Source organism: Bos grunniens, chromosome 19 (genome assembly GCF_055505025.1).
Source record: "Bos grunniens cultivar Pamir isolate PY7600 chromosome 19, Bosgru_T2T1.0, whole genome shotgun sequence".
NCBI classification, from domain to species: domain Eukaryota; kingdom Metazoa; phylum Chordata; class Mammalia; order Artiodactyla; family Bovidae; genus Bos; species Bos grunniens.
This window is the reverse complement of record NC_141183.1, coordinates 26,523,107-26,548,737: the sequence shown is the minus strand read 5'-3', so window position 1 is coordinate 26,548,737 and position 25,631 is coordinate 26,523,107. Positions and strand designations below refer to the sequence as shown.

Here is a 25,631-nt window from a genome sequence, read left to right as displayed (position 1 = left end):
CTGGACACTAGTTCCCTGTATCCCCTGAAAAGGGCAAGTAGTATAGGTTATGATTCCCCATCACAGGCCTGGAGCACACATCCCTTTCTCTTTTGAGAGAATGGTTAGTTCAAGTAATGTGTCTAGTCACGGAGGGCTTCCTGGAGGAGCAGGACTTGAGGTTGCTTCAGATGTGCTCATGATTACACCCGCTTCATCAGACAGCGGGCTTCCACGCACCCCACCTATCCCTGAATCCCTATCTCTGTCATTTCCTGCTCTCCGCCTTCTAGGAAGCCTCCATCCCACTCCTCAGATGGCGTTCTCTTTGTCAACTCAGAGCAGGGTTGGCCTCAGATGTTCCCTGGCCAGATTTAGAGGCATGGACTCTAGGCTCTGTGTTTTTGCTCAGGCTCCAGCTGCAGGCCAGATCTTTTATATAACAAGTCTGGGCTTCTTGCCACAGCAAGACAGAGGTCAGCGATGCGCCTCCATGGGTCTGGCAAGGCTGAGCTCTGCAGCTTTCCTCTTTCCCTGGGATGGGCTCCAGCCCTCGAGGAACTCTTAGCAACCTGTCAATATTGTGGCTGCATGAGGAGGTGGGAGAATTCTGATCAACACAGGCATCCAAACCCAAGTATGTGCTCGGCCCGTCTTTCATTCCAGGCCTTCTGGGAACTTTCTGCTTCTAGGTTTTGGGCTCCATTCAAATTCCTGCTTAAGCACCCTGGCCTGGCACAAGCTACCTTCTTCAACACCGGGGTTACACCAGGAACCAAAGCCTCTCCTGACATCTCCCAAAGTAACTGGTACTCCTCCCCTACGGAGCACAGCTACATCACCTAGAAAGGACTGGAGATGGGGGAGAGGTTTTATGGGGGAGATACAAGAGGTGTAGTGAAGAGTGGAGGGAAGGTAGTGAGGCCAGATCTACCAAAGTTCTTGAAAGCTTTCAGTTCAGTTCAGTCTGACTCTTTGCAACCCCATGGACTGCAGCAGTTGCTAAAAATAGATGACGCCAGCACCTTCCCCTAATTCCTTTGAGCTCGAGGGGCGACAGCCTCCCCCTCCCCTACCTCCTGTGCTCTGTCTTCTAGCCACACCAGTGTAGTACCTCCCTCGCTTCTGCTCTCTTAGCTGTGCCGCCCACCCCTGCCTCCACCCCTCCTCATACACACCTCCAGCCAGCCACCAGAGTGTGTGTTTGAAGACCTCATCACCCTGGCACTCCTGGGGCAGGACCCGCGATGAAGACAGCAGCCATAGTCATGGGGTAGGCCAAGCAGCTAAGCTCCCCTCTCCAAACTCCCTGAGCAGGAAGGAACCCTGCAAGTTTCACATGAGAACACACTGTCCTCAAGGCTTCTCCCAAGGCAGAAGATGGAGTTAAAGTTCTCAGTTCTCGAAGACAGCAGGTTACAAACAGTCCCAGTATTCTCTCCTTGGGTTTAGCGATGTTTTAAGCCCTTAGGAAAGCACAAAGGAAGCATGGGTGGTTCCCAGGCAACTTGTGGTCTGATGTCGAGAGCTAGCTTACCCAGATATTTGGGACAAGTGAGGAAGAGAGGTGGGTGGACCTTATTTGGGAAGTTGGTTCTTCTAAGGGGGTGTGAATGTGGTCATCCGGGAAGGAGGGCTTTGGAGCTGCTCATGTTCTGAGCCAGGGTGCGCTCCAGGAGCAAGATGACCAGATCTCCCAGAGGTCAGCATGGTGGGTGTAAGGAAGAGCTTGGGTGCAGTGGGTGCTGGACACGGAAGGCACAATCAGTGAGGACTAGGAAGGCTCCTCTGTGGTGTCACCATCATCTGGAGGTGTCTTAATGTCTCGGAAAACTCTGCCAGGATTGTCCAGGTCAGTCTGCCCTCCCCCAGGTTAGCTGGTCACTCAGAGCTGGCCACCAAGTGCCGTGGGCCAGTCCCTCCTAGTGCTGGGCCTGGGCGGGTAATGGCAGCACATTCTAGTGGTGGCGATCGCCCCCTCCCTTCTTTCTGGGAGTCTTCTGAAGGGAGGAAGTGGTCTTACCACAGTGGGATGACTGTTGGAGCCACTGGTGTTCTCATCCTGCAGACAGATGCAACCCTGGGTGCCTGTTCGCCTGGCCCCATCCTGCTCATCCCTAGCCCCTTTTCCTCTTCAGGCTCCAGGTGATGTGGGGAAATGCCCTGATGATAGACCTTTTTTCTTCCTTTAGGTCTGAGTTACCTTTTGGGGAAAAAATTAGCTTAAGTCCTTGACTAGCAGGGCAGAGGTGGCAGGCTTTGTTTAGAAAGCCTGTTTTTTCTCTTTGTTTTCCCTTTCTATGACTTTCCCAACCTCTGTGCTGTCCTTCTCTTTTCCCCAACACAGTGCCTCAGCATTTGGTGATGACACACAACTCAGTCTGCTCATCATGGGCCTTTTTTTGCGGTTGTGAGGGTCTGGGCACAATGCCTGTTTCCCAAACTGGTGAGCAGAACCAGTTGTTCAGTATACAGTTTGATGGCAGCTCAGAATATTTGAAAATGGGTCCATGATGGAAAATTTGAGGGTTGCAGACACTGAGGGACCAGAGAACTCTAACTCTGCAGCTCGAGTTCTTGGTGCTGGCTGGCCGACCACCCTCAGAGCCCTCCCTGCCTCTTTTTCTGGCCAGAGTCCCAAATGGTGGCTTCCCTGCTGAATTTCAGCTCCCCGTGTAGTTACTGAGCATCTGTACTAGGCCAGGCACCATGCTGCTCTGCACATCCGCATAGTAGGTACACATAGGGTTATGTCCCCGGAGCCCAGCCAAGGTCACTGGAGAAAGCAAGGACCAGGACTCTTCCTGCCTCAGAATCTGGACAGAAGCTTAGTTGGCTGTGGGGCAGAGAAAGAGGTTCCAGTTTGGGGGGTTTTGGCTCCATCTCACCCCTACCCTCTTGTTAGATCAGGCTGTTGTTTGGAAAGCTGTCCTCACCCTAACCCAGTTTTCCTACATGTTGCTCCTAGACTTCAGAGTCCCAGGCAAAGCTTCCTTGGTCTAACTCACATCAGTTTTGCATAATCCAAGCATCATCTGCATAGTTGGCTGATGCCACTCATGACCAGTAAGTAGCCCTGCTTCTCTCTCAGCTGCTCCCCAAGGCCAGGGTGTTAAAATAAATCTGTTCCAGTGTGTGAGTCCCTTTGACAAACACGACTGGCCTGCTGAGCTCAAGCTTTATCCTGCTTCCAGAAGACCATCTGGAACAGCTACTTACGGTGCTGTCACACAGCCTGGCTTGACCCCTGTTGTGCCATAAAGGGTCACTCTTTGAAGAGTACCCTTCCTTAGCTTTGACTTTTCTGTGCTCCAAGGAAACCTTGGACTAGATACCTGGGGTGAGACCCAAGAGGAGGAGCCTGTCTACCCAGGAGCACTGGAAATAAGGCAAAGGCATGGTCCCTCTCTTGATGCTCCCAGTTCAGTTGGAGTGGCCAAAGCCCACACCTGTGCACATGCCTGCCTGAATGAAGAATACTCAGGGTCAGTGTGTAAGCAGCTTCAAACACAGGATAACCTACTGTATTAGGTTCCTGAGGCGATGTAACAAATTACCTCAAACTTAGTGGCTTAAAATGGTGGAAGTTCATTGTCATAGTTCTGAAAGTCAAAAGTCTGAATTCCATTCCACTGGGCCAAGATCAAGGTGTTGGCTGGGCTATACTCTCTCTGGAGGCTCTCTGGGAGACCCGTTCCTTGCATCTTCCAGCTTCTGGTGGCTGCCAGCATTCTTTGGCTTGTGGCCACATCACTCCACTCTCTGCCTCCATGGTCACATCTTCTTCTGTGAGTGTCTATGTTTCCCTCTTATAAGGACACTTTTAATGGCATTAGGGCCCACCAGGATAAACTTCCCATCTCAAGAGCCTTAACTTAATTGCATTTGCAAACACTTTCCCATATAAGGTAACAGTAACAGGCCCCAGGGATTAGGACCTGATTTCTTTGGGGGGCCATTTTCAATCTGTCACACCTACTGATGTCGCCTACTACTCTGCCCCTTGCTCACTCTACCCCAGTCACACCGATCTCCTTATCGCTCACAAACCTGCCAGACTGGCTCCTGCTTCAGGACCTTTGCACTTGCTGTTCCCTCCATGTAGGTCACTGTCACCTGTGATATTACGCGGCTCACTCCTCACCTCCTTCATGTTTTCATCAGATTCTCCCTTTTCAACGAGGACTTCCCTGACATTTAAAGTTATGTTCCCCAACCTAAGATTCCTATCCTCTTTCTTTAAAAAAAAAAAATTATTTACCTTTGGCTGCACTGGGTCTTTGTTGCCGCGCACGGGCTTTCTCTAATTGTGACGAGCGGGGACGCCCCTCTAGTTGTGATGTTGCGTGGGCTTCTCATTGCAGTGGCTTTGACTTCTCTCGTGGAGCACGGGGGCTCTAGACACACAGGCTCAGTAGTTGCGGTGCACAGGTTTAGTTGCTCTGAGGCATGTGGGATCTTCCCAAACCAGGGAATTGAACCCGTGTTCCCTGCATTGGCAGGTGGATTTTTAACCACTAGAGCCCCGGGGAAGTCCCTCCTATCTCCTGTCTTTGCTGTATTTTTCTCTTTTACCTATCACTGTTTAAACTGTGCCTCCAACTAGAATGTACACTCAAAGGAGATGAGAATTTTTGTCATGTTGTGTGTTGTTATATCCCCAGCACCTGACACACAGTTTGCATTCAGTAACTCTTTGTTGAGTGCACATGTGATATGTGCCCTGAACCCACATGATCAGAGAAGATACAGAGGGGGCAGCAGGCCACATGAGGTGGACAGTTAAGAAGGGCCCCTGATGGGAAGGCTGGAAAGAGCTGGTAGAGTGTGCTGTCTTACTTGGGGACGCCAGGCTTAGAGGTCAAGGGATAAGGAAAGACAAAGGAGATGGAGCTACATTTGTCTGCATGACAGAGAGCCTGGGGTGGAGGGTAAGATGGTGATGTCTGTGGCAAGGGGTGGGTGTTAAGGCAAAGCGATGGCCTTTAGTAGCACAGTTTACAGAGTAGGCAGTAGTTGCCAGGAGATGCTGCTGAGCAGACTGAGGTGCGGTGGACAGAGAGGACTGAGAGAGGAGAGTCTCCCAGCTGCCGTGAGTTTTCACATCCATTCTAGCCTCTAGCGCTGGCCTACACTTCTCCTTCCACCCCCTCACATACTTCAGAAGAAAGAGGCAGTTGAAAAGTTCTCAAGAGATGTTAGTAGACCCGGGGGCAAGCCTGAAGGTGGCTGATTCACCGCCTTCTCACCACCCACCTGTGGGTGCAGTGTCTTCCCAGAAGAGGAGAAACGGGCAACACCTGAGCCTTTGTCGCCCCTCCTCCACAGCCTCTGCCACCTTTCCAGGGACAGCAAGCTTGAGTAGAGTTCAGCTCTAATGAGCAGACCTAGTTATGTATCAGTTTGGCTTGGAGCCCTGGTAAGGAGGAACGTTTGTGCATCTGCCCAGCTCAGGGGGCTATGGGAAAGGGGGCTTCTCCTCTCTTTTCAGTATATGCAGTGGTGGGGATTTTCTGAGGCTATGTCCGCCAGAACTCTGATGGGCATTTGGAAGTAGACCGGCTGCTTGGTTTCCCCTGTCAGAGCCAGCTCCACCTTCAGGCTTTGGGGTACAGCCTGAGGTCACCCTTCTGCAGAAGAAGGGATGGTGGGGATGCATCTCTGGAGGGTCCCCCCTTGTGGTGCTGGTCTCAGGGAAAGGAGTCGGGACAGTCCTCTCACCCTGGCTGTCTTGCACGGCCCGGCAGAGTTCCTGATGGGTGGGCAGCTGGGAGAAGGAAGAGGCAGGGAGGCTCGGCCCCCTGTGGCCCCTCTCCTGCAGCTGTCGTGCAGGGCAGCCTGCTCCCACAGCCCCGCTCAGACTGCCCCCACTGAGCTCTTCTTAACAGCTGTTGGGTGGTGAGTTGTTGGGCTTGTTCCCTCTTATCCTCCCCCTTTTCTGTTTGCAACAACCTCTCGGGAGAGGTCAGCGGATCTGTTGGAGGAGACGGTTCCCAGGCCCTCATGGTTTTGGCAGCTTGTGCAAAGAAGTTAGAGAGGAACTGGTTCCACTGGAGCCTCCCCCTTGGGCCCTCCCTTGGAATGGAAGTAGGGATGCTGGCGGGGGAGATGGACCATGTCCTCCTCTCCCTCATGCTTAGAGTCAACAGCTTCCCCCCTGCAGCAGGGGCTCAGGAAGTGGGTCTACAACTGCCCCTGCCTCCATCCTGGGTCCTCTGTCTTCTGCGCAGCGGGGGAGGAAGAATGGCGGATTGAGAGCCTGGTTCTCACAGTGGCAGAGCAGGAGCTAGGAGAAGGAGCTGCGATAAAGCCAAGAGACGTCAGGCATCTGAGCTGACTTCAGAATTCTGGTGCCCCCGCTTTGTGAAAATCCCTCCTGCCATATATTCAGGGGAACACTGGGGCCCCCAACACTCTGTGGACAGGGAAACATCACAGAACAAGCTTGAGGCACTGCTCTGCAAGAAGTCTCCTGCTTCAGTCCAGGATGGAGAGCAGGGCATCTCTGTTGAGCTTTTTCCTCTCTTACCAATTAATGACTCCTTAATGGGGTCTCGTCTGGTAACGTATTTTCATTAGACTCACAGGAACCTGGGGCCATACTGGGCTCTTAGATGGGGAGGGAATCGGGGATCCCAGTGGTTCCTGAACTCAAGCTCATTTGGACCTGGTTGGGATAGAGAGGGACAAAACTGGTCCTCACTGTTGGGGAGAAGCACCTGGACTTTCTGGGGCTATAATCCACGTGCAAAAGTCTTAAGAGAGTGAAGAGCAGGTTGTCCTCATTGGCTCATCAGGGACAGTTTCCTGGAGGACGTAGGAAGAGGCAGTGCAAGTGGAGAAGCCTGAAAGAATAAGAGGGGCTGGCAGCATCCTGGGGGTCGATGTGCAGGTGAGAGAAGACCACCCAGAGCCACCACCTCTGTGCTGAAAATGGTGTGTCTGCTTCCACAGGGCTCATTTGAGGAGCTGAGCTGTCTCACTGGGTTTCTCTCCCTACAGACCCCCCTATCCTGGCAAGAGCTTGAAGGCGAGCGGGCCATCTCCTGCACACACAAGCGCTCAGCATCCTGGGGCAGCACAGACCACCGGAAAGAGGTAATCGCCCCGTGATGCCATGGCCAGGGTAGCTGCCTCTTGTCTCCCCCAGCACCATCTGCTCCAAAGTGGACCCACGTTTTCAGTCTCACCCGCCTTGATCTAGCCTTTTCTTGATGAGTTGGTGTCTTCGTAGCTGCCTCCCAGCCTCCTGGTGGCCTGGATTTATGAGCCCAGGCCCTCCTGTAGGCAGGGGCTTGGCCCGGACCTACTGCTGCCCTCCAACAGCCAAGCTCAGGGTGGGGGTGGCCATTGTTCTCACTTCACTTTGAGGTTGCATACAGATAAGCAGTTCAGAGACCAGAGAGAGACAGAGAATGAGTTTTCTGGGAATTGGAAGCCTCCAACCTCACTACTTAACCACTCATCCAGCCTTATTTTTAAAAGCAGAGAAAAATAGTGAAAATAGTGATATGTTCCCAAACACTCCTTCCTGGCCCTCCCTCCCTCTCATGAGGGCCCTTGGGGTTTGAGAGTGAGGAGAGAAAAAGACATAGACTGGATTCCAAGGCTCCCAACCCAGGAGGACCAGCTTGCCAGGGGTCACCATTTACAGGGCAGTAGCTTCTGCCCTCTTGGCTGCAAGAACAGAAGGAGAATTGTTGTTATTCAGTCGCTCAGTCATGTCTGACTCTTTGCCACCCCACGGACTGCAGCACGCCAGGTTTCCCTGTCCTTCATGTTCTCCCAGTAGGAGAATATGAAGTATTTAAGGCTAGTAGGAAATACAAAGTATTTGCGATTTTTAATTATCAGAATATTTACATTAAGGATCAGTAGGTCCAGAATTACAAAGTGACTGGGATGACAGTCAAAGTTGTTGATGATGCTCCATAATTGTTACCGGATATGAAGTTGGGACAAAAGCTGATATTCCTTCTAGAGAGGCTGCTCCTTGCTGAGCACAGTCTACTTTAAAATGGGGGTGGGGGGAGCTTCCCTGGTGGTCCAGTGGTTAAGAATCCTCCTTGCAATGCAAGGGACACTGGTTCCATCCCTGATCCAGGAAGATCCCCATGCCCACAGAGCAACTCGGCCCGTGTGCCATACTGAGCCAGCACTCTGGAGCCTGAGAGCTGCAGCTACTGAAGCCCATGTGTCTAGAGCCCATCTCCACAGCAAGAGGAACCACTGCAACAAGAAGCCCACACGCCGCAACAGAGAGTCGCCCTGGCTCAGGGGCCACAACGAGAGAAAGCCCTCGAGCAGCAGTGAAGACCCACCACAGCCCCTGCCCCCCAAATAACAGTCATAATAAAATAGGGGGAAATCCTTCTATCCTTCCGGGTCCCAGGGCCTTTGAGATAGCTGTGAATGTACTTTGAGGAGTGAATGTAAAAATGTCATTTCCCATTTTTATTAACAGAGTAGTTTTCCGTGCCTTTGGAATCTGTGAAAGACAAAAATGGTTTCAGGGTTGTATATTTTTAATTTTTTCAAACCTGAGCCACCTGTAGAATACATGGTAATTCAAAACATCCAATAATCTGGTCAATATGGCGTCTAGCTTGCCTGAGCATATCATCACAGATGTGAACACCACTGAAGTATTTTGAGATGGAAGATTAACTTCCATCTTCTTTTTATGTATTTTATGTATCCTGAGCTTTTTGGCAGGAGCCATGCCTGAGAGAGGGCCTTCCCAGGTGTCACTAGTGGTAAAGCACCTGCCTGCCAGTGCAGGAAATGTAAGCAATGCGGGGTTTGATCCCTGGGTTGGGAAGATCCCCTGGAGGAGGGCATGGCAACCCACTCCAGTGTTCTTGCCTGGAGAATCCCATGGACAGAGGAGCCTGGCGGGCTGCAGTGCATGGGCTTGCGCACAGTCAGACACTCCTGAAGCGCCTTTGCACACACAGCTGGCAGGGAGGACCAGTGCACCTTTGCTTTGCTTCACCTGTCTGTCCTCTCCCCTCTACTGGCCGCTAGATTACCAAGTTGAAGCAACAGCTGCAGAGGACAAAGCTGAGCCGCAGTGGGAAGGAGAAGGAGCGGGGCTCCCCACTCCAAGGGGACCGTGCTGTGCGGGGAGCACGAAGGGTATGTCTGTCTCCCAGCCCTCTCCCTGCTTATCCTCCGTGGTGGGCCCCCTGGCGTGGGCAGGTCCTCTGAGCCCTTGCTCACCGCAGGGCCCATGGCCATGTGGGTGCCGGGGAAGTTCTGAGGCAGCATTGGAAAAGGCACATGCTGCATGTCTCTGTCATCCCCACCCCCTGAACACTTGAGGCCGCGGTGCAGACTCTAAAAGCACACCCTGGGCCTCTGCCTTACAGAGAAAGCCCCACTGAATTGGTAACTGTCCCCAAACTCTCCTTTACGCACTTGGTTCTGCTGTGTAGACAAGACTGTTACCCGCTGATCAGAACTAATACCTGGATGGTGTCTGGTAGGATTCAGTGATGGCCTTATCTGCCTCCTCCTCAGGCATCCCCTCCCAGCTTCCCCACAGGGTCCCCTGTCTTGAGACTCAGCCCCTGCCTGCACCGGAGCCTGGAAGGGCTCAACCAAGAGCTGGAGGAGGTGTTTGTGAAGGACCAGGGTGAAGAGGAGCTGCTGCGGGTGAGTGGGGGCCACACCCTGGGTGCACAGACAGTCGCATCTTGCTGAGTCTGGACACAGGGAGGTGGGACCTGTACTGTCTGAGGGTGCACAGGCTGTGCACCTGTCAACAAAGCAGTGTGGAGTTTATTAGACCCAAATGGACTTGACCACAAGAACAGCAGAGCTGGGTGGGTGCAGCTGGGAAGGCTTTGGGGCAGTGAGTAGAAAGACAAGGAGTAGGGGTTGGCAGAGAGGAGGGCCCCTAGCTGGGAGGAGCTGACTAGGCGTCACTCTTCAGCCAAAGCACCAGCTCAGTGCTCCTGGCACACTCGTCACTCACCATCACCACCACCCAGCTGTGCCTCCATTCAAGCAGCCTCAGTGCCTGAGTTACCGCTTCCCTTTCCTCCATCGCAACCTGGTCACACGGGTTCATCCTTCATGCCCAGCTGCCTTTGTGCAGCCTTCTCCCCCCCTCCACTCCCAGACGGATTATTTGCTCCCTTTTCTGCAGTCTCAGGCACATTTTTATACTGACACAGGAGAATTGGGGAATGCTAGTTGGGCAGTATTAATATAATTCTAATGGGCACACTCCTCAGTTTATGATTTACTTGCTGGTTGATTTTTAATGTGCATATATGTAGGATTTTACATACGCATACAGATTGGTGAGCTGTTGATACAAGTGCCCTTGAATGTTAAAAATGGGAGTGTGTGTTTAATGCATGATACTGCGCTGCCCATTTTTATTGCCGTGGCCTGACCGTGTCCTGCTGGCTTGCTCCTTTTCGTGCCCCCATGTGTATTCACCTTTGTGTTCCCAGAGCCTGACACATGGGAGGCCCCTGCCCTCGTGAGGCGTACAGCCTTGGGAAGCGACACATGGATGAAACCATAAAATTTGTGGTTATAACGTGCTGTCCATGAGGGAAAAGAACAAAGCACTCTGATGGGGCTGGTTGGGAAAGTCAGGGAAGTGAAGAAATGGTGTCACCATGTTGTGAAGAGAGGACAAGGACAATGGCAAGGGGAGGATCCTAAGGGTCCCTGCAGCCCTGATGGCCTGAGGGGACAGGCCTGAGAGTCCCCATCCCCATTCTTCCTCGGCAGATCCTTGAAATCCCTGACGGGCACCGCGCCCCAGCTCCCTCCCAGAGCGGCAGCTGTGATCACCCCCTCCTCCTCCTGGAGCCTGGAAACCTTGCCAGCTCTCCCTCCATGCCCCTGGCATCCCCCCAGCCTTCTGGCCAGACCAGCCGTGAGGAGCACCGGGGTGCAGCCGAGGAGCTGGCGTCCGTCCCCAGCGACAAAGGTAAGCTGGGGAGGCCGAGGCCGCATGGCCCGTGTCGAGTATGGGGTCACCTCTGCGCCCTTTCCCAACTCTTCACCTTCTGGCCGGGCACTTTTACTTACTAACCAACTAGAATATCTTCATTCTGTATGTTATAATGATCCTTGATATAGATTCTGATTTATAATTTATATGAAGCTTCTGCACTTACAGTTTTATTTAATCCTCACTTGTAATCCAGAGAAGCAACCCCTCCCACCTCCATTTTTTGGCTGAGGTCCGGCTGTAATGGAGAACCCGTGAGCCCATCAAGTGTTCATTGTACCCATAACCAGGCACGTATCTCAGGGCAGGTGTGAGTGCTATAAATAAAAGAATGACTCTTGCCCAGAGTCACACAGTCTGAGCCAGATCAAAACCCAAGCTTTCTCATCCAGGTCTCCACTTTGTGCTTCCTCCATGACTGGATCACCAGGTCCCTCTTTCCTGTATGGATGATCCTAACATTCTAACATGCAGGCACTGTTGCCTGCATCACCTGACTTGATCTCATAGCAACCCCATCAGGTAGGCCGGTCAAAGGCATGATCTGACAATACAGAGGTGAACAGAGCACAGAATAATAAACGTGAGATAAACACAGATAAAGTCAATATTTGAAACCTCAGCAAAGTACATTTGCTGTGTGGAAAATGAGAGGAATCTTATCCCACAAGTGGGGTGAGTAAAGATTGCTTGTCTGAGTCAGTAGAAGAGCTCTTCCTGGAAGAAGGGATAGATTTTCAAGAGCGTGGAAAGGAAGAAGCTGTGGTATGTTGGCAGGCAGGGCGGTGCAGTCTTGGAAGAAGGCAGAGAGACAGACGTTAGGATTCTTTTCAATCTGAGACTTGGAGTTCCAATCGCAGTCTACCTCCGGGGCATATGGAATTGGTATTAGACCAGACTTTTCCTCAATTCAACTGTATTTTTTTACCGTGTATAACAGAAGCTATAATTTTGTAAGCTGCCTCAAAGATGTTTCAAGGTAGAGTGTAGACAAACACCCTGGATGGACATAACCACTGCCACCCACGGTGCCATGTCTCCCAGTCCCGCCCAGGAAAGCTGAGGCTTCCTTTGGTGCCGCTCAGCTCAGCCTTACTCTGTGTGCAGCTTCCTCTCCAGGCCACCCCACCTTCCTTGAAGATGGCAGCCCATCTCCAGTCCTTGCTTTTGCCGCCTCCCCTCGGCCCAATCACAGCTATGTCTTCAAACGGGAGCCCCCAGAAGGCTGTGAGAGAGTACGGGTGTTTGAAGAGGCCACGTGAGTACCTCAGCCGGTTGGTGGGGGTCTGGGCATGCGAGGGAGGGACAGAGATGTTGGCTGAGCCCTGTGGTGTCCCACCAGATAGGCCCCTCTTCAGGCTCCGACTCCCTCTTGTCAGGAGACACTGTCAGCCATAGACAATCAGTACTGCAGTTTTTCCATGATGAAACTTGTTGACATTACCTCCTCTGAGCACCTAAATCTTTGCTTATCATGATCTCCATAGAAACCTGCTCTCTGCCCACATGCCAGCCACAAGCGCAGCAGGAGCTGGAAAGGAAAGAGATCTGAAACTTAAACCCTTTGTTTCTTCTATTTTTTTTCCATCTCCAAGGAAGGTGTGAGAATTTGTTAGACCATCATGAGAGAGAGTGAGAACTTATTAGTAATTCTCTTCAGGCAGAGCTTAGACGTGCCTCACGCCCACCGGCGTGTCCAGGGGAGCCTAAACAGCTTTCATACGGCTTCTGAGTCAAATCTTCACCCTGCAGCTGCAGTGGTCCAAGTGTCATGAACTTCCTGACAGAAATTTCCAGTCTTTGCAAGTAAGGACTGTGGAATATTCCCAAACCAGCCTGGACAGTTCAGAAGTCATTCTTAAATTGATTTCTTTACTACAGTTCTCTCCCATTAGCAGAGAGAATCCAGAGCCAAAGCTTTCCACATGCTCACGGCCCCACTTAGCAGGAGCTGGGAAGAGAGCTCATCACATTCCCGCTATCACTTGGGGATAAAGTTCCTTGGGGCCATTTCACAGTGGAAGCTATGGTTTCGACAGCAGTCAGGAAGTTCAGTTATGGTGTATGAGTGGAGATTTAGCTAGGACAGGGCTTGGGGGCTTGATGGCTCTATCTGTATCCCAGATAAGGGACAGGATGACCCTTGGTAGTAGGAGGAGGTACATACATAACCCAGAGGGAGTTATGGGGGAAACCATGGGCACTGGGGGTTTGCTCGCATCATCACTGTTGCCATTTCTCCTAGAATCCTCAGTCCTCTGGGGTGGGTGAGAGGGAAAAGGCCAGATCTTGTAGCTGAAGCAGACTCTGGACCCTGTCTCCTTCCCCAGTGCACGGTATAGTTGAGTAATTATAGCCTGGAATTGCATGTGACAATTAGGCTTCTGCTTGACTTTATTCTTTTGTAGGCTCTTAAGGCCAGAAAAGGGTTAAAGCCATCTCATCCAGCTTCCTGCCCCTGTCTTAACTCTTTTAAGCGAGGTAGTGAGCCATCAGTTACTTTCTAAGATATCCTGCGACAGAAATTCTCAACTCATTGGTGTCTCTTCATTGTATGAACTTTCCTACTGGGAGGTTCTTCTGTTTAGTCGTTCTTCTTTCATATTTTCCTCTTCCTGGCTGCCTAGCTGGTAAGATGGCCTGGATTTCCCGGGGAGGGAATGAAGCTGTTCAGGGTCATGCTGGTTGTCATGCTCCTTGAGCGTTACTTGGTCTTCCCTCGGTCACCCTCCTCCCGTGTGCCTGCTTACGTCGAGGGCATGCCCTCTCCTGCCCATCCGCTACCTCTTCCTAAAGTGGGATTCTTGTAAGTCCTTCTCAGTCAGGGGACACCTTGCCACTGCGGAGTTCTGTGGGACCCCAGGCTTCCAAACACCCTCTGCACGTGGGCCCTCACTGCCTTCCACCTTTCCTCCCACCTCCCACGCTGGGCCAACATCTGCCCTCCTCCACATGCCTTGCTCTTCTTCCTGGGTTTGGAATGGTTAGAATTAAAATTAAATGGTACTACAATTAAAATGGTGATGAGTTTATCAAGCTGTGCACTGAGTGCATTTTTCTGTCTGTATATGTTATACTTCAAGAAAGTTAGGCGATGGGAAGCACTGGCACAGAGCTCGACTGTCTGCTCACCTGTTTGTGTTCTTGCCTGGAATCCTCACAACCAGCAGCTTCTTGGGGCTTCTTCACCCTTGAAGCATGGCCAGACATTCTTTCGGGGGAAAGAGCCTTTTTTTTAAATCATACGGATTCCTTACTCTAGAACTCTCTGACCTGACCTGTTTTAATCCTTCCATTTCCCCTACGTGATCGGCAGAGTAGGGAATTCTTTCCACGTTAGGTGAGGCAGGTTAGGCCAAGAGCACAAGGTAAGTTAGAACCTAGATCTCCTGATAAGGTCTAGCTGCTGTCCTTTCCTTTCAGCAAGGGTTTTTGAAAATCATACCTTTTAAATCTTTTCAATCTGCTCAAGAATTAGATTCTTGAGGCCAGGAGATTTCAATGAGGGGTAGTTTTCCTCTGAGGGGACATTTGGCAATGTCAAGAGGCATTTTCGGTTGTCACAACATGGGGTAGTCGTGCTCCTGGCATACAGTGGGTGGAGACCAGGGATGCTGTTAAACATCCCACGATGCACAGGATAGTTCCCCACAGGCAGGAGTTACCCAGCTCCAAATGCCAATGATGGGGAGGTTGAGCATCTTGGCTCTAGGCTATAAAGAGTCTAAGAAAGTCACTTTGCCTAGGATCTCTGCTTTCAGGCAAGAGGTCTGCCCCCAAAACACTGTTCGCTGATAAAAATCTCTCAAATTAATAGGCCTCTCAGTCTCTTCTTCTAGAATCACAGTCAGGAAGTTCTTCCTGTCTAGCTTTAATCCCTTCTGTTTTTAGCTAAAGTAGATTTCCGGTTGTTTAGGCCTGTTTCTAAAACGTGGAGAGCTGAGGGGCATACACACTCGTTGTTGCTCAGTAGCCTGTCGTTTTTTGGTCAAGCTCCCAACCTGTTGGAACAGAGACCCAGCTCCCCGGCACTGTGACACCTCTCATCCCTTCTCACTGGCTATTTGTGTTTGTGTTTCTGTCTCCATCCTCCAGGTCCCCAGGTCCTGACCTGGCCTTCCTGACTTCCTGTCCTGACAAGAACAAAGTCCATTTCAACCCAACCGGCTCGGCCTTCTGCCCCGTCAGCTTGATGAAGCCCCTCTTCCCCAGCATGGGCTTCATCTTCCGTAACTGCCCCTCAAGCCCGGGATCCCCGCTGCCCCCTGCCAGCTCCAGGCCACCACCTCGGAAGGATCCAGAGGCCTCCAAGGCCTCCTCGCTGCCCTTTGAGCCGTGGCAGCGCACCCCACCATCAGAAGAGCCTGTGCTTTTCCAGAGCTCTCTGGTGGTCTGAGGGAGCTTTACCTCCACTTTCCCATGGAGACAGTGCCTTGGTGGCAGGACCCTCCCTAACGCCCCTGAGGCGGGGGATGAAGAGCCCTTCCCTCTCGGCCTTCGAGCACTTTCGTTTATTGTGTCAAAGCCCTGGGTCCTCTTTCTGATGAACACTGGCCCCTTCAAATGTGAGGGGCCCTGCTTTGTCCACTAATAGCTGGGCAGCTCACAAGTCACACCTGTGTTCTTGCCACCTCTCTCCCTTGGTGGAAAACTCACCCAGAAGGTCTTGGGTCTCCCACACCTGGGTATGAGTCCAAAGGGCTGTGTACGGGACCCTTGTCTTTATCATGGAGTGAGCTGGCCATGGTTGAAGGAGAGGGGACACCACAGATTTCCCTCCCTCTCCTTCAGACATAGACAAGGAGATCCAAACACATACCCCCATCCTCTCAGTCCCATCCGCATGCCACCCTCTCACTGGAGGAGCTGACCAAAGCAGCCTGAAAGGGCCATGACACTTGACCAATCCAGCTGCTGGCAGAGGGGGAACCAGGCGTTTTCCCAAGTGGCATTTTCATCTCACTTTCACCCTAAGATTGTCTTAAGTAGCAGCCCAGCCTGCCCAGCCCCAGGTGGGTCATAGGGGAGAGGGAGAGCTGGCATTCCTCTGGGTGGCAAGTGGCGACTCTCTACCCTCCACCTGCCCCAGGACTGGGTTGGATTAGGAAAATGCCTATTTTTCTTGTATCGATGTAGAAACTCTATTTTCTCCCAAAGACACTATTTTTGCAGCTGTTTGAAGTTTGTATATTTTCCGTACTGCAGAGCTTACACAAAATTGAAGAAGAATGTTAATGTTCAAGTTTTATTATCCTGTGTTTAGAAGTTTTTTTTTTTTTTTTTTTTGCAGATCTTGGTGTTAATAGACCAAATAAATAAGTATTCCCAGCAGCTTGAGTTTCTGTTAAATATTTTGGGGGTGAGGGAGCAGGATGGAGATTGAGGGTATCATTAATCACTTCATCCTTGTCTTCAAGAGGAGCCTTTACTTAACACATAATGTTGGGTGGATGGGTCCAAAGTCTGTGTCCTCAGGACAGCAGACTTGCCTTCTCTACATGGACTTATAAACAGTGCAGCCAGAGAAGGGATGTCCTGAATGCAGTGGATGAGGAGTGAAGGAGTTAGTGGGGGAAGTCATCCTTTCTTGGGTGAGTCTGGAAAAACACCCTAACAGAGAGTGCATTTTACCTGGGAAATGAGGGTGACCAAGGGGAAACGGTTTGGCAATTTACAAGACAAGGGAATGGCATTCAGATTGAATCTCTGGGCACAGTTTTAGGGAAGCTTTAGCTCCTTCTGAGTGTTCTTTTCACATGAGTGAGCACCCACAACACAGATGGTAGAAGAAATTGTTCTGGTCCTTTTGCAGCCTATCAGCTTTATAGTGCCCCACCTGTAAGAGCCTTTGGGGGAAATGAGAATAACCAACCCACCATTCTGTTAGTGATTTGCAATTTACAAAGCATTTTCACAAAAGACATTATCCCCATTGTTTGGGTAAAAAGTTGACTACCTTAAGGGCAGTCATAATAACTATAATTGCATCTATCTCAAAAAGCCTCAAAACAAACCAGGCTCTCCCAACTACCATGAATTAGCTAGGTAGGCAACAGATACACTGTAAAATGCTTTACGTAAAGGTCACTGAAATATCATAAACCATCTGATGTGATAAATCCCACTGTACTAATGAGGGAAGGACAAATGGGGGAGCTAGGATTGGGAACCAGATCATTTGATTCCAGTGCTCATTATTCTAACCAGAGTACTCTCCCAGTCATTATATTTCCATTAATTTCAACTGAGGAAACGACTCAGAGGTCAAATGAATTGTTTGAAGTGCCAGCTAGGAAAAAGGCAGAGCTGGGACTGGAACCCTAGCTCGGTGCCCTGGAATCGTCAGCTAATTCAGTAGAGGAAGACACTGGGCAAGAGAGTAAAAGTGTGGGGGTCCCCCTCCCCAATTAATATAAAGAAGACAGTTGGGGACAGACCCTACTTCTACTTCTTGCCCCTCCCCTGAAAGACGTTTGGCCTACCCCCAAAGTCTTAGTGAGTCAGGCCCAGAGGGATGGGTGTGGTGCTGCCCCGAGTTTCCTTCCTTTGCCTGAGGCTGTGCCAGAGGAGTAGGCTGCTGGAAGGGGAGAAGGAGCCTCTACCCAGAGAGCAGCCCAGAGTCCAGTGACTACCATGGGGCTTGAGGCTGGTAGTGGCAAGCCCTGGGGTTAGTCTGGCCTTAGCTCCTGGTGTCATCAGGTGGGGGCCCAATAAGGAGTTCATTAATGCAGGAGGGTTTGCTCCCTTGTTGGTGAGTTGTAAGACCCTGAAGAAAATCCACTTCAGCAAGCTTCCATTTACATCTCCAGATGTGAGGAAATAAGATCAGACTTGAGAACAAGTCATGACTAATAAATACCGTAAACTTGCACAGCACACTTTTACAGTTTATAAAACACTTTCACCAAGCTCAGCTCATTTGATCCTCAACAGTCAAGAGGTGACAAAGTGGCTATTACTAATTCCTATGGACTATATATAGAGAGATTAGGAAAACTGTAGCTCGGCATTTAGGTGGCACGCACAGGTTACCCTGCCTTTGAGAGCTGAGACAAGAGCCCTGCCGCCCTTGGGAGCCTTGTGATGTGCTATAGGAGGAGGATGTGCTCCCCAAAGACAGGCCTTGAATGCTCTTCTGGTAGAGGGTAGAGTCGGGGACACTGGGGGCCCGCTAGGGGGCGCTAAGGTTACATTGACAGTTTCCGGGAGTTAGGACCCAGCAGAAGCCTGACAGCCGACCGGGAAAAAGGCTATTCGATTTGCTCGGCCGGCGTACTCCTCCTTCCCACTCTCTTGTCTGTCTTTGCACAGAGTAGCCAATTGGTTACCTCCACATCATTATACGTCATCATTCCACGTCCGCGTATCGCCTAGGCCATCCCGTCGCGCTCCGGGTCGCGGCTGTCCTCGGAGTTGCCTGATCGGAAAGTCTCGAGGGCGAGGCGTTGCCCTCGATTCAGCTGGTTCCCCTGGCCATCAGGGACGAGGCCAAGGCCCCAGGGTGGGTCTCCTTTTCTTGGAAGCGGGTTCTGGGTTTTGAGGAGTTTTCCCCTTGGTGGTCCTGCGCTGGCAGTTCCAGCGGTGGCTGCTGGGGCCCTCCGCAGCGGCGGTCTCATGCAGCTCCTATGAGGCCCCTGTCGCCGGTCGGCGATGTCCGGCTGGACTTGTCACCGCCGCCGCTGCCGGCTGTGAGCGGGTCTCCGGTTGGGTCCTCCGGGCGTCTCATGGCCGCTAGCAGCTCCCTGGTGCCCGACCGGCTGCGTCTGCCGCTCTGCTTCCTGGGCGTCTTTGTCTGCTATTTCTACTATGGGATCCTGCAGGAAAAGATGTGAGCGGATCCCCAGGGTGGGAACGCAGACCACCCCCCCCCCCAGCCCCCCGCCGCACCACCCCCCGCGCCCCGCCCGCTCAGTCCTGCCTTGTCTCCCCAGCCTGTGGTCAGGTTCAGGTTCGCGGTCCTCCCGCCCCTAGCCCCAATGTTCCCTTTGGCCCCTTCTGCTCTCCCAGCATCCTGACCCCTTTGCTGCTAAACCTCCCAACGGTTATACAAAACGCGAAAGTTGGTTCCTAGATTCTCTGGAGGTGGTTATTTTTCTTCCCTTAATTGATGTTTTTCCTGTTGGTTCTAAAGGACTGGGTTTTACAGACTTAGGTTTCCATGACCTGTGCTGGGCTGTCCTTGGAACTCCTATATTCTTGCAGATTGCTGATTACTTCACCCTCGGCCCTGCCCCGGTGTACGTCGTTTCACCAATTTTTCATGTTTCATTCAGCTCCATCCTGTACGGATATGTGTACACAGACAGACACACACACACACAATTTTTCACGTTTCCTTCAGCACCTTCCTGTACGGATATGTGTGTACACACACGCACAGAGTTTGTTTCATTCGGTTCTCTGATTAGCAGCCTGGAGTATCTAGTTTCTAGCTCCAATAAAATTGGCTCCTGTTGTAAATGTGCCCGGTGATCCTTACCAAACTTTCCCTAAGTCTAGGGAAGAAAAACAATTTCAAAGCGTTCAGTGGCTCTGGATTACTGGAGGACCCTGAGGGAAGTATATTAATTCGTCTCTTTCCCATGCATTTTATTCTTAGAACAAGAGGAAAGTATGGGGAGGGAGCCAAGCAGGAGACCTTCACTTTTGCCTTAACTTTGGTCTTCATCCAATGTGTGGTCAATGCTGTGTTTGCCAAGATCTGTGAGTACTTAGATAATAATCTGTTTTGTGTCCCCTTCCCTATGTATCCTAGGCATTAGGTCTAACTCTCAAGACCCTCAACCCCTTTAGTGCTAACAACAGCCTCTCTATTAGACTTATAAAATGAGTGGCTTTGGGAAAAGGTGGGATTCTCTTTCCTTAAACTAAATCAATTTCTCCGTCAGAAATGTGCAGAGAATGGATCTGTATTCCGGATCCCCATGAGAATATTTAAAACTTTTTCTTTGTCTTTTTGGTTTTCCTTTTTGTGTCGGCTCTCTTTGTTCCCTGGGGGCTAGCAGCAGGGCTGACTAGTCCCTTGATCTGAATGAACATCCACCCCCCGCCCCCCACCGCTCCCCTGCATGAGGTCTTGTGTTAGGTTTAGATGGGGTTGGAGAGTTGGAGAATCTTCAGAGATTTCCCAATCTAAGAGGACAGAAATAGTTCTAAGTACTTCTCATCTTATTTGACAGATAAATTCCTTTCATGTGGCTTTGACTTTTGCTCAGTGGTCCATCCTAGGCCCACCAACTTTCTCTTGTGTGTTTCTTTCTTTTGTCTTCTCCCAGTGATCCAGTTTTTTGACACTGCCAGAGTGGATCGTACTCGGAGCTGGCTTTATGCTGCGTGTTCTGTCTCCTATCTGGGTGCTATGGTCTCCAGCAACTCAGCACTACAGTTTGTCAACTACCCAACTCAGGTGAAACCTCAGGGTGGGGTGAGGGTTGGCTCAGAAGTTCAAAAGGATGAAAGATTCTTCCCTCAGGTCTATGACTTAAATAAAAGGAGAATGTGTCTGGGAAATTAAGAGTGTGAAGAACCACAGATCTGAAATTTAGTGATAGTGGGTGGGCTGTGATAGAGCCGTTTTCTGAGGCTACAGTCTCTGGTGCAGGCCCCACGCTAACTTACTCATCTTATGTAGCACCTAGTTCAGTACCTGGCATGTCAAAGACGCTCAGAAATTATTTTTGCTCAATTTAATTTCAGGTCCTTGGTAAATCCTGCAAGCCCATCCCAGGTAAGCAGAAGAAGATGGTCACTGTCATCCATCCTGTCTTCCTGTAGTGAGCTTGATCCTCCTCTGCTAGGGCTCTATTCCTCTGAGCTTTGTCATCTCACCATTGCTATCTCTAGGGACCTCCCTGCATCCCTTCCTCCTGCCCATCCTGTCATCTGTATCACTTCCTGTTGTGTTGGGTGTTCATTAGCTGGTAATCCTCACTGTGAGCTAGAAGCTGACCTCATCTGCTTCACATGGTCAGTCGTTTTGGTGGCCTACATTGTATTAGATACCCTAAATCCCATTTGATCATCAGTTTCCTTATTCTCAATTTCTCATTCTTCCCTACTGCCCCACCTTTGCCAGGTTCCTTCCTGGAGCCTTTGTTCTCTACGTTTCTCTGCTTTATATTCTTCATTCAATCTTGTTGCACAGTCATCTCTACGTAGGTGCTAGTCTTGCACTCTCCTCTTTTTGTCCTCTGTCAGCTCTCCTTCTCAGACATTCTTTTTTCCCCACGAGTCTTTGGCTCCTAGGAGATTATTGGTCTCAACAGTGCCTATGGGTGCCTGAATTTTCCACCCTGTTTCTTCTCTGTAGTCATGCTCCTTGGAGTGACCCTCTTGAAGAAGAAGTACCCAATGGCCAAGTACCTGTGTGTGTTGCTAATTGTGGCTGGAGTGGCCCTTTTCATGTACAAACCCAAAAAAGTAGTCGGGATAGAAGAACACACAATTGGCTATGGAGAGCTGCTCCTGGTATGTAATCCTGTTGGGAAAGGAAGCCTTTTCCAGTAACCTTAGCAGGAATATCCACCCCCTGCACATACAGAAGGCCAGTTATATGTTTTGAGAGAGATAAGTGATGTTTCCTGCCCCCCGTTTCTGGTCTTTGTCTCTTGCTGCAGCGTCCTTGGCTCTGCTGAGGCTGTAGTGGGGAGCCTAGAATATTTCACAGCAGTTCAGCTCTCCTTCTGGAGAAGAGATAACTCTGAGGCCTGTGTCTAAATGCTGCTGTGAGGTCCCTGAGACCTGAGAGTAAAGAGGAAAGGAGCAGTGTGTCTCTCATTGGCTTTCCGAGAAACCTGGAAGCCAGAGTTTAAAATGATAGTATATAGCCAGCTAAGCCAACCATGCTCTTTTCCCCATGGGGGCCCAGTGTGCAGTGGCTGCAAACAGCAGCCTCCCTGGTAGTGTATGCAGCCTGTTGCCTGTACAGATTGCCCTAAGGGACCTTGGAGATAACTCTGGCCAGTGGACATTCATGACTGGCATGCTGTCCCCAATCTAGGCTCCAGACAGATATGCGTGGTGCCTTTGGAAAGCCTAGGGCACAGTGGCCAGAGTCCACTTTGGCCAAGTTATAATGTCTATTCACACCAAGCTGCAGAACAAGGGGCATATGATTGAGGCCCTCCACAGGGCCAAGTTCAAGTTCCTGGCCATCAGAAGATCCACATCGCCAAGAAGTAGGGATTTACTAAGTTTCACGCAGATGAATTTGAAACCGTGGTGGCAGAAAAGCGGCTCCTCCCACATGGCTGTAGGGTCAAATACACCCCTAATCGTGGTCCTCTGGACAAAGGGCCCTGCGCTCATGAGGGCGCTGTCCCCTCCTTCCTCCTGCCCACCAATAACTCCTACTTCCTGTCAAAAAATAATAATACTATAGTAGCTATTGCCTACTAGGTATTAGGTACTGTTCCAAGGGTTCTACATGAAAATTAGTTAATTTTTACAATAACTTCATAACTTAGTATTAATCTCCATTTTACAGATGAAGAAAATGAGGCAAAGACAAGTTAAATCGTTTGCCCATGGCCACATGGCTGTTAATTGGCAGAGTTAATGGCTAACATGGGCTTCCCAGGTGGCGCTAGGGGTAAAGAATCCGCCTGCCAATGCAGGTTAGACCTCACAGACACAGGTTCAATCCCTGGGTTGGAAAGATCCCCTGGAGTAGGAAATGGCAATCCACTCCAGTATTCTTGCCTGGGAAATCCCATGGACAAAGGAGCCTGGCGGGCTACAGTCCATGGGGTCCCAAGGAGTTGGATATTACTGAACAAATTATGTCCAATATTGCCCTGGATTCTAATCCGACAATGTGACCACAGAATCCAATCTCTGGAGCACTGGACTCCCAAGCCAGGAGGCTAACATTCTGGGATTAGATTTCCTCTCTCCACCTTTAGTGGAAGAATGTGTGTGGCTCACCATGGCCTATTCTAGGCCCCTGCATGCCAGGCTTCACGGCATTGAGTTGAGAAGTGTTAGGCTTCCTGCCCTGCTCTGATCACGTTACATCTGTGTGGCTCAGATCACCTGTCCTTCCGGTGCTGGGAGCAGGAGGGAGCCCATGTGGTTTCTTGTCATCCTCTGCTTGTGGGCAAATGGCAGCGTTTTGTTCTGAGGACTCTGTCTTTAGGCTGCGGCTTTCTGAGGGAGCTCAGAAAAGTAAGAGGTCTGTTTCCTGAGTTAGGGAGGGCCCCAGTGGCCTTCTCACTGCAGCCTGTACTCTTTCTTTCCCAGCTCTTGTCTCTAACCCTCGATGGACTGACCGGTGTTTCCCAGGACCACATGCGAGCTCACTACCAAACAGGCTCCAACCACATGATGCTGAACATCAACCTTTGGTCGACACTGCTGCTGGGAGCTGGTAAGGAGTGGTTCTGCTATTCTTCCCATGTATCAGCAGAGGGCAGACTGCCTTCATCCACTTAATCTCTAGCTCTGGTGCCAGCTGTGCTCTTTGCCCAGGCCAAAGGTCAGCCTCAGTTCTCAGATGCCTTATTGTCCAAGCCCTTGAGAAGCCGTCTTAGAGAAACTTGCACCAGTCAGCTCTGCCTGCTGCTTGTACTGGCACAATCAGGAGTAGATCTGTGTCAGGTGTCATGGGAAGACGCACAGTAGCAAAACGCAGGGGTGCCCTGGGAACTCACCCTTCTCTGAGGTAGATGAGACATTAGTCTGTGGTGAATACTGAAGATTGTTCAAACATGGATGTGTTTGCTTTTAAATCAGTGCTTTCTAACTTTTTTTTCAATTCTGGGCACACACAGGGAGTATTTTTCATACAACACACTAGGGTTAACAGAGGAGGCTGTGGATGGCTGGAATTGACCAGTGCTTGGGGCTGCCTTGAGCTGGGGATGTGTGGATCAGTATCTTCACGGCATCTGAGGTTCGCTTCTTTCTGTCACTTTGACAGAAGTAACTCATTAACTTTTAAGTATTTCCCAGAAGAGTCTTTAGTTTCTCTATTCAGAAAAATAGGAGATGCTTGATGGGACAATACAAACTCATGCCATACATTTCCCCTTGCCCTACCCCACTTCAGAGTGCTTCGCAGGGCTCTGCAGGTGTATGCATGAGTGTGGCCACACAGGGTGCACCGTTCATCTTTGGGTGCTTTTTCCTAGGAATCCTGTTCACCGGGGAGCTCTGGGAGTTCTTGAGCTTTGCCGAAAGGTACCCTACCATCGTCTATAACATCCTCCTCTTTGGCCTGACTAGTGCCCTGGGCCAGGTGAGTGCCTTGATGGGTGATGGCTTGGCTTCCCCAAGAGAGACTGGCCTGGCTGGGAGAAAAGGGTGGCAAGATCAGCTGTGATGTCCTGTTACAGACTTTCCTTGGTAGAGACTCAGGAACCAGCCTGACTTTGTCTTTCTGTCTTTCTCTAGAGCTTCATCTTCATGACAGTTGTGTATTTCGGTCCCCTGACCTGCTCCATCATCACCACAACTCGAAAGTTCTTCACCATTTTGGCCTCTGTGATCCTCTTCGCCAACCCCATCAGCCCCATGCAGTGGGTGGGCACCGTGCTGGTGTTCTTGGGTAAGTTACATCCAGAGCATGCAGCTCTGGGCCATACAAAGGGACTTTATTTTTTTTTCCCCTTAATACTTGTATATTTTTTAAATGTGTTTAGAGCAGACTTTTTTTAAAAAAGAAGAGGAAGCATTACCTGTAATCCAGCCTTCCTAAGGAACATTTCATTTGAATGATTTCTTTCCAATGATTCTTTTTTCCCCAGATACTGAGCAGGGTAAAATTATTATACTTATTCCCTACTAATTGGCACTGCTGTGGATGAGCTGAGAGAACTAGAAGTTTGACTCTTAAATTTCATTCAGTCTTGCTGTGGTTTTTTCTTTGGCTGCACCATGGAGCACACAGGATCTTAGTTCCCCCACCAGGGATCGAACCCGTGCTCCCTGTAGTGGAAGCAAGGAGTCTTAACCACTGGACTGCCGGGAAAATCCCTGCTGTATTTTATATACACATGTAATTTATCAGTATCTTGGTGATTTTTTTCATTTGATACTAATCTCTTTTCTCTGAGGAGATTTTATAAAACTCATGTTTGAAAATTATAGTTTTATTTAAAGCTCCAATTTTGGAGACCAAGGCACACCCCACTTCTCATCCTCAATTTGGAGACTTCATTTCTCCCCATAAAGTTAAGCCCATGTTCTCTCTTTCCATAGGTCTCGGTCTTGATGCCAAGTTTGGGAAGGGAGCCAAGAAGACATCCCACTAGGAAGAGAGAGACTACCTCCACTCCAAGAATATTTAAGTTATTTTCTCCAACAGTGACATCTCTTGGGAAAACGGACACAATAGAGATAAAGGACTAGTGTCAGTCTGGGTTTTTTTGTTTTTGTTGTTGTTGTTATTTTTTAAAGAAGCAAAATCACATATTCTAAAAAAAGCATTTGGATTTTAACAAGACAGTTGGCCATTTCTGTTCTTGACGACCAGGAGCACAGTCTCACACAAAAAAAGAGGGAAAGAGAAGAGGCAGAGCTTGGTGTTCATGACCCAATCTGCTCCCACGTGGGTGTGGTTAACGTGGCTGGGTGGCTGGTTCCCCCAAGAACTGTTGCGCTTATGGCCTCTATTCCCACAGGCGAAGGTCTAAATACGCTAGAACAGGTAGGTGTCTGTGAGAGCTAGAGAATG

The 25,631-nt window shown here is 50.3% G+C and overlaps 2 protein-coding genes and 1 non-coding gene across 9 annotated transcripts in view; all 3 read left to right on the top strand.

The window, feature by feature from the left end:
• Window positions 1-16,288, top strand: part of FAM117A (family with sequence similarity 117 member A) — a 42,404-nt gene extending 26,116 nt beyond the window's left edge. For 2 of the 4 annotated variants that reach the window (XM_086355474.1, XM_086355476.1), the window contains exons 3-8: window positions 6,982-7,077; window positions 9,007-9,117; window positions 9,502-9,636; window positions 10,732-10,933; window positions 12,065-12,215; window positions 15,053-16,288. In XM_086355474.1, the coding sequence (XP_086211600.1) occupies window positions 6,982-7,077; window positions 9,007-9,117; window positions 9,502-9,636; window positions 10,732-10,933; window positions 12,065-12,215; window positions 15,053-15,353 (996 nt within the window). In that variant the 3' untranslated portion in view covers window positions 15,354-16,288. Of the gene's footprint in view, window positions 1-6,981; window positions 7,078-8,083; window positions 8,766-9,006; window positions 9,118-9,501; window positions 9,637-10,731; window positions 10,934-12,064; window positions 12,216-15,052 lie in introns of those variants that run through there. The other 2 variants (XM_086355475.1, XM_086355477.1) reach the window with 2 other exon arrangements.
• A 2,061-nt stretch (window positions 16,289-18,349) lies between these two features.
• Window positions 18,350-25,400, top strand: SLC35B1 (solute carrier family 35 member B1). 4 transcript variants are annotated; one of them, XM_086355479.1, is made up of 9 exons: window positions 18,350-18,458; window positions 19,557-19,660; window positions 20,233-20,363; window positions 20,654-20,684; window positions 21,267-21,424; window positions 23,198-23,324; window positions 24,088-24,194; window positions 24,350-24,503; window positions 25,157-25,400. In XM_086355479.1, exons 3-9 carry the CDS (start codon window positions 20,316-20,318, stop codon window positions 25,207-25,209), a joined length of 678 nt encoding a protein of 225 aa, XP_086211605.1. In that variant the 5' UTR covers window positions 18,350-18,458; window positions 19,557-19,660; window positions 20,233-20,315; the 3' UTR covers window positions 25,210-25,400. The 4 variants fall into 4 exon arrangements, with proteins under 4 accessions (XP_086211605.1, XP_086211604.1, XP_086211607.1 ...); XM_086355478.1 differs by having other exon boundaries at window positions 18,350-18,785; XM_086355481.1 differs by lacking the exon at window positions 21,267-21,424.
• Window positions 21,778-21,912, top strand: LOC147351833 (small nucleolar RNA SNORA70). The gene has a single exon (XR_015148471.1). It is a non-coding gene; the product is annotated as a small nucleolar RNA SNORA70 (small nucleolar RNA).
• Window positions 25,401-25,631: the final 231 nt, after the last annotated feature.